The sequence below is a fragment of the Pyxicephalus adspersus genome, chromosome 10 (genome assembly GCF_032062135.1).
Source record: "Pyxicephalus adspersus chromosome 10, UCB_Pads_2.0, whole genome shotgun sequence".
NCBI lineage: Eukaryota > Metazoa > Chordata > Amphibia > Anura > Pyxicephalidae > Pyxicephalus > Pyxicephalus adspersus.
The window spans coordinates 55,751,280-55,758,302 of NC_092867.1; the positions used below are offsets into that span (position 1 = coordinate 55,751,280).

General features: G+C 43.9%; 2 protein-coding genes across 2 annotated transcripts; one reads left to right on the forward strand and one right to left on the reverse strand.

The window, feature by feature from the left end:
* Window positions 1-2,812: 2,812 nt before the first annotated feature.
* On the forward strand, window positions 2,813-3,274 carry LOC140339766 (histone H3-like). Its single transcript, XM_072424671.1, has one exon. The coding sequence runs from the start codon at window positions 2,820-2,822 to the stop codon at window positions 3,228-3,230; it is 411 nt and encodes a 136-aa protein (XP_072280772.1). The 5' UTR covers window positions 2,813-2,819; the 3' UTR covers window positions 3,231-3,274.
* Window positions 3,275-4,255: 981 nt separating this feature from the next.
* Window positions 4,256-4,622, reverse strand: LOC140339767 (histone H4-like). The gene has a single exon (XM_072424672.1). The coding sequence runs from the start codon at window positions 4,619-4,621 to the stop codon at window positions 4,310-4,312; it is 312 nt and encodes a 103-aa protein (XP_072280773.1). The 5' UTR covers window position 4,622; the 3' UTR covers window positions 4,256-4,309.
* Window positions 4,623-7,023: the final 2,401 nt, after the last annotated feature.

Genomic DNA, 7,023 nt, shown 5'->3' on the forward strand with positions numbered 1-7,023 from the left:
AGGGTGGGAAGGGGGAAGCAGTCTATAATATAAAGTTAAATTATTTAGGAGTATACTGTGTATTGAGATAATAACCTTAATAAAAGATAGAGATCGAGAACTGAGAAATACTAAAGGTTGGGATAGACATATATAATCAAGCTTGAAGATTATGTTGTATAGAGAATATATTGTTTAATTGTGATTTGTTGGAAATTAAATATAGAATGACACATTTTATGCTGGCTTGTTTATTTGTATAATTAAAATAAAAATTAATAAAGAAATCGAAACAGAGAACTTAAATAGCTAAGGCACTGCTAGTAGTCCTGTGAAGTGTGCGGTAACTTGCTGTGGTAGTCGCTAATGGATCACTCTAGAAGAAAAGAGAGGCTACAGTAAACATTTTCCCCCATATGGACACTTGAAGAAACAAATATCTTTCTTGGGAGTCGGCATGGGTGCTTATAACTTGAATTGGTAACGATTTGTGGAAGGCGACAGAAAAGTCTCTAGATTTGGCATCAGGGTTGGAGCTATGGTACCAGATGGGGTATTACCTGGTTCAAAGGGATGGTATCCTATTGGTTTGAAAGACAGTTTCCTGCAATAAAAGAATGTGGGCTTTTGCCTTATGTTGAGCATATAAAAGCTGGGAACGTTTAGAAGGGCTATTAGGCCCCTTGACATTAAGGGTACGGACCTGTAAGGATTTAGCTTGTGGGCATTGTAAAGATATTTGTGGCAACAAGTGGGTTATAAAATTCTTTTTGGAGGGAAGAGGGGGGAGAGGGACTAAACTAGGAGTTAGGAGGAGAACCCCAAGCGGGTGAGGTGGGCTTACTCACAGCCGCAGGGTGAATATCTAACTCGGGGGTAGGAAAAGGGATGTAATCCAAATTTCCGTCAACCAAGGATGGCACGCCTATGTAGGGAAGTGTCAGCTAACAGCGGTATCCGTCCAATCCCGTCTGAGGGATCCCACATAAACCAAAAACACGGGGATAAGTCGAATTTAGCAAATCAGAATATCTAAGGAACCTAGAAATGTCCAGAGATGGCAGCAATAAAAACATCAACATATTCTAAAAGAGCTACTGGTAAAACTACTTGGCAAAGTTCAGTTACCCCACAAAAAAAAAAAAAAAAAAAAAAGAGGAGACGGATCTAGAGTGAGATGCCATCTCCATATATATCGGTGCCTCAAAAAAGGCAATATCAAAATGTAACCCAGCATGAATTGTATAAAGTCAATGCGGGGGGTCCATCCAGGGGTACGTCGGGATTCGCCCTTGCTAGGTTGTCCAGCAGCCCCTAGGTGGCAGCACCGCATCAACTTGTATGATAGAAGCATCAATTTATATATCAAACTAAGGCTAAAGTGCCAGTGAAAAAACAGGTTTTAGTTACTAGACCATGACTCATTAATACAGAAGATAGGGAGTCCAGACATAGGGTGACCAGCCATATTCATCCGTACGGAAACAGCATATAACATGTGAAGTCGTCCTTGTAACACAAGTAAGTGAGCCAGACATCCGCATTCAGGGATAATGACGTATCCTGACAACCATAAAGATCCACATGGAAATCCAGGAAATCTGTGTTCATAAATAAAGGGATCAACAAAGCAGTAGGTGATCACCAAAACATGAGAACCGCAAAATCAATAATTCATGTCCAAAAAAACCTCAGGGACAAGGCAACCATGGTAAAAAAAAAAGCCTGATGAAAGAACAAGTGTCTCCCTGAGGCCTAGTAACAACCAAAGAACAACAAAACACCAAAAGTAGTTCAACTTATCTTAATAGCAAATAGAGAAGCAGGAACTCGTATCAACCGCATAGCAGGAAGTGTGAGGCCAGACTAAATGGAGGAGCAGTAATGACCATCAGCTGCAGCTGATACAAGGGGTGTAGTCATTACAAACAACAACACAGAAACAAGTAAAAACAAAGAGACAGATAACTTCACGTGCATCTTGTCTGACAGATCTTCAACTTCAGTGACTGAAAAGACTGTGACATCAGCAGGCTAAACTTTCAAAGTGAGATGGTTACGCTGAGTTGTACTAGCTTCACACGTTTTGAGCGGACGGAGTCCCTGGAGTGGGAGTTAAAGCAGAAGGCCAAGACAGGGGTGCAACATGGAAAAGAAGAGGAAGGGGCAGCGCACAGGTAAGTAGGAGGCAAGCTGTAAGGAGCATGGGCATCGTAGAGGGCCAATCCGGTAGGTTTGATATTGGGGAGCTGTAAGACTTTCAACAGTTGAGGTAAATCTGCAGGATGGAAGAATATGCGGTTTCTGCCCCCTTGGAGAATAATGTGAACAATGGAGAGCCTGAAGCAGAAGAGTCCTCCATGGTGCCTTGTAAGGAAGAGCTGCTGATGGGTGATCCTGTATGACTTTGCGGGTGAAGGGAAGGTGGCCCACTAAGCTCAGGGGAAGCTGGTTCCTGAGGAAAGACAGATGCTTGGGTTTCCGATGACCGTAGCCTCACTTCCGGAGCCGCAGTCGATTTGCCGCCTGGTTCATTGGGGCCCGCGCGCCTGATACAAAGAAGCAGGCCAGCCCGCCGGCTGGCCGGCTTCTTTGTATCACACTGGGTCACGCTGCACGCAAGGAGTTTTGTTGTAGGCATAGACTTGAAATTAGTGAAGCTCCGCCCTACAAACTAGCAAGTCATTGGCTGATTTTACCGAAAGTTATTGAATGAATAGAAAGTTAGGGGCGTGACCAGCTCTAACCAATAAACATCTAGCACGATGTATAAATGGACTCGTCTCCCGTGTGTTTTACATTCTTCTATCTCGTCTTGAGTGAGAAGTGTAGTTTCAGCGATGGCTAGAACTAAACAGACAGCCCGAAAATCCACCGGAGGGAAAGCTCCCGGCAAGCAGCTGGCTACTAAAGCCGCCCATAAGAGCACCCCAGCCACCGGCGGAGTGAGGAAACCTCACCGTTACAGGCCCGGCACTGTGGCTCTCCGAGAGATCCGCCGCTACCAGAAATCCACCGAGCTACTCATCGGCAAGCTGCCCTTCCAGCGCCTGGTCAGGGAGATCGTCCAGGACTTCAAGACCGACCTGGGCTTCCAGAGCTCCGCTGTCATGGCTCTGCAGGAGGCCAGCGAGGCTTATCTGGTCGGACTGTTCGAGGACATCAATCTGTGCGCCATCCACGCCAAGAGGGTCACCATCATGCCCAAGGACATACAACTGGCCCGCAGAATCCGCGGAGAGAGGGCATAAATGTCATCCATCAAAACCAGCATAACACAAAGGCTCTTCTCAGAGCCACCACATTCTCCATACAAAGAGCTGAATGCTTTCTGCCAGGGACTACAATTCGAATCCATGCTGTCCTAGGCCGGGTCTGGCGGTGCTTTGTAGAGGGATTCTGGGGGTGCAGAAATAAATTATACACAACTGGTGTATTTACAGGGCTTTTCCTATGTACAGGTCAGAATGTCTGCAGGGTTCAGAGATCTGATCTCCATTTTATGAAATGTGATCTATGGTACCTCAGATCAGATCTGTCATACTTATTACTATTCTCTTGAGCTTTCTGGTATGGCAGCAAGGAGCTCCCCTGTAAAATAGGATTATTATTGTACGATCTATATTTTGTACATCGATATCATAACGTATTCTGCATCTTCTCCGTATGATTTGTCCGTTATAAAATGTCACGTGCTGCTTCCTTAATAACGGCCAAATAATTTTGGCAGACAATTTAAAAAGCAAACCGTTATGCACAGCCAATCACAATCATGACACTCCCGTTATAAGCCAATAGGAAAATGCGTAAAAGTTGATATATTGGATATCTTATCACTTGACATCTGTCATAGGACGTTACCACTAAAATCTTCAAATTATGGGGATAGCGATTACTGGTGGACACGCCCACAGCTAAATTCCCACCTAAATTCTACCAACCATTACAAGAAATAATTCATCCGGCCACATTACAAAAGAAAAAAGAAATAATGACCTGGAAATATAAAACTTCTTATATAGTGTGGGAAAGATTAACCCTTTATAGTGTGACAGTTTAATAGAATAGTCAGGAATTGCAGGGAGAATGATGGGCAGAGTTTCTTTCATCCTGGGAACATTACGTGATGTCTTCTCTATGATGCTAACCCTTTAACCACCATACATTGTTACAGCTAAACGTTGAATAGGCCAGTCATCGTATCCGAAAATCGTGTTATAATTTTAACAAGATGAACAATGTCACCAGGACCAGCATAGCTCTTTATATGAGGTGGGTGGCCCTGAGAAGGACCTTAGAGTACATAAAGCGAGTAGATGAGTGTTCAGGTTTAGCCTCCGAATCCGTACAGAGTGCGTCCCTGGCGTTTGAGAGCATAGACCACATCCATGGCGGTGACGGTCTTCCTCTTGGCGTGCTTGGTGTAAGTGACGGCATCGTGGATGACATTTTCCAGGAAAACCTTCAGCACTCCATGGGTCTCTTCATAGATGAGGCCGGAGATACGCTTGACACCCCCTCTGCGGGCCAAACGGCGGATGGCGGGTTTGGTGATGCCCTGGATGTTATCACGGAGCACCTTCCTATGGCGCTTAGCGCCTCCTTTCCCCAAACCTTTCCCTCCTTTACCACGACCAGACATCTCCAATATATATATTCAGTAGCACATTAATCATTTTCTAGAATCGACCATGTTTGGGCACCTTATACTTTCTGCCTAAAATTCTGAGAGCATATATTCCTAATGACCCAGTGATTATTACCTGTAGATCTTTAATTATTCAATCACAAGCCCCATCCTGGTTGATCAATGATCCTTTGTTGTCATATCCAGATATAATCTGTAAATTGTTGACCTGCTCTAGAGAATACTTCACCCTTAATTCTGGTTCAGTATTATCTTATACAATATTACGGGAAGCCTTTAGGTCAATCAAACGAGGACAGCTACTACAAATAGCCTCGACTAAGAAGAAAGAACGTACCCAGATACAAACATGTCTGGAAATAGAATACTCTAGACCAGTTGAACTACATAAACTGAATCCCACCTTAGAAACAGGTATAGCCCTTTATTATTATTATTATTATTATTATTATTAATAAACATAATTTTTCTAGCGCCAACATATTACGCAGCGCTGTACAATAAATAGGGGTTGCAAATGACAGACTAGTACAGACTGATACAGGAGAAGAGGACCCTGCCCTGGAAAGCTTACAATCTAGTAGGTGGGGGAATTTACACACAATAGGATGGGAGATATGTAATGGTGGGAAGTAGTGATGGTTTCAAAAGANAGAAGAAGATGGGTAGGCAAGTTTGAAAAAATAGGTTTTAGGTGCTCTTTTAAATGAGCAGAAAGTAGGAGCAAGCCGAATAGGACGAGGAAGACCATTCCAGAGAGTTGGGGCAGCTCTGAAGAAGTCTTGTATCTGTGTGTGTGATGAGGTTATGAGTGAGGAAGTCATTAGTAGGTCATTGGAGGAGCGGAGGTAGCGAGTGGGGGAGTAGTTTTTTACCAAGTCAGAAATGTAAGTGGGACAATAACTGTGCAGGGATTTGAAGGCAAAGCACAGAAGCTTGAATTTGATTCTAATGTGAAATGGAAGCCAGTGTAGAGATCTGCAAAGAGATGCAGCGGAAGAGGAGCGGATGGAAGGATGGATGAGTCTGGCTGCAGCATTCATAATAGATTGTAGAGGAGAGAGTCAGGTTAGTGGAATACCAGAGAGGAGGATGTTACAGTAGTCCAGACGAGAGATGATGAAAGCATGTACAAGGAGTTTGGTGGTCTCAGGGGACAGGTAGGGGTGGATTTTGGAGATGTTGCATAGGTGAAAGTGACAGGACCTGGAAATGTTCTGAATATGGGGGATAAATGAGGGGGCAGATTTAAAAGTGACACCAAGACAACGTGCCTTAAGGGGAGGGGTGAATAACAGTGTTGTTAACAGTTAGATATATGTCAGGAGGAGATTTGAAAATTGAGGAGGGGGGGGGGGGATGATGAGTTCTGTTTTATCCAGGTTGAGCTTCAAAAATTGGTCAGACATCCATGATGAGATGGCTGACAGGCAGCATGAGACCTTATCCAGGACTGAGACAAGTCAGGGGTGGACAGATAGATTTGAGTGTCATCAGCATACAGATTTTTTTTTTTTATCGAATCTCGCGATCCGTGTTAAAACACACCCCGTGTACGGTATAAAAGTGAAGGTGCAAAAACACCACACAAAAAACATGCACTGGGGTACTATTTGGTAAACCCTCCTCCAAAGAGGAAGGGTGTTAAAAGCAAAGTCTATATACTTATTCTTACTTATTCTTCCTATATAGTTATCAAAAATCTGCTCACGCTTCAATTATAGAAAAAGGCCTTGAGCCTCTTTGAAAAGAGAACAACATCATGGCCTTGGCTAATCATAAACTGCAGTTTATTAAATAAGGCCACAGGGTGAGGAGAACATGTTAATCTTAAGGAAAACAGTTTGCAGCTTGTCTGCTTGTTACGAGATAAGGAACAATAGGACTCAAGGCTGAATGAAACAACAACAACCGCAGTCCTGATAAGGGATATTCATCATGTTTGCTGATGTGTAACATTGCTATACAATACTATATGTTTTGTTCTGTATAAATATGGGAGCTTCTATGCTGAATGTCAGACTTCTCCTTCAGTGTGCCTTGAGCACGTGTCAACTGATTGTGAGAATCTCCATGCATGAATAAAGAAACTTTGCTTCACTGAACACAAGGAACTCCTGATGCTTCGTGAATAAGGCTACTGCCTTCCACAAGGGCCACCCTTTTCTCCAGACCCTCCGAAGCCAAGCTCCAGACGAGGGCTGGATACTGAGCCCCCCTGACCAAAGCCAGAGAGGGACCTTTTCTCTCTGGGACTGCATAAGCAGGTCCCACCAGATACTCAGCTGGGAGCTCTCCTGAAGAGAGACTCCCACTAAGGGAGAGCGCCTGTTTTTTAGGCCAAGGCAGTCTCCAAGACGTAAGGGCTAGCCTATAAGGGAATAGCACCCTCCATC

Coding starts and splice junctions, on each gene's coding strand:
- LOC140339766 (XM_072424671.1), top strand. CDS start 2,820: ATGGCTAGAACTAAACAGACAGCCCGAAAATCCACCGGAGGGAAAGCT.
- LOC140339767 (XM_072424672.1), bottom strand. CDS start 4,621: ATGTCTGGTCGTGGTAAAGGAGGGAAAGGTTTGGGGAAAGGAGGCGCT.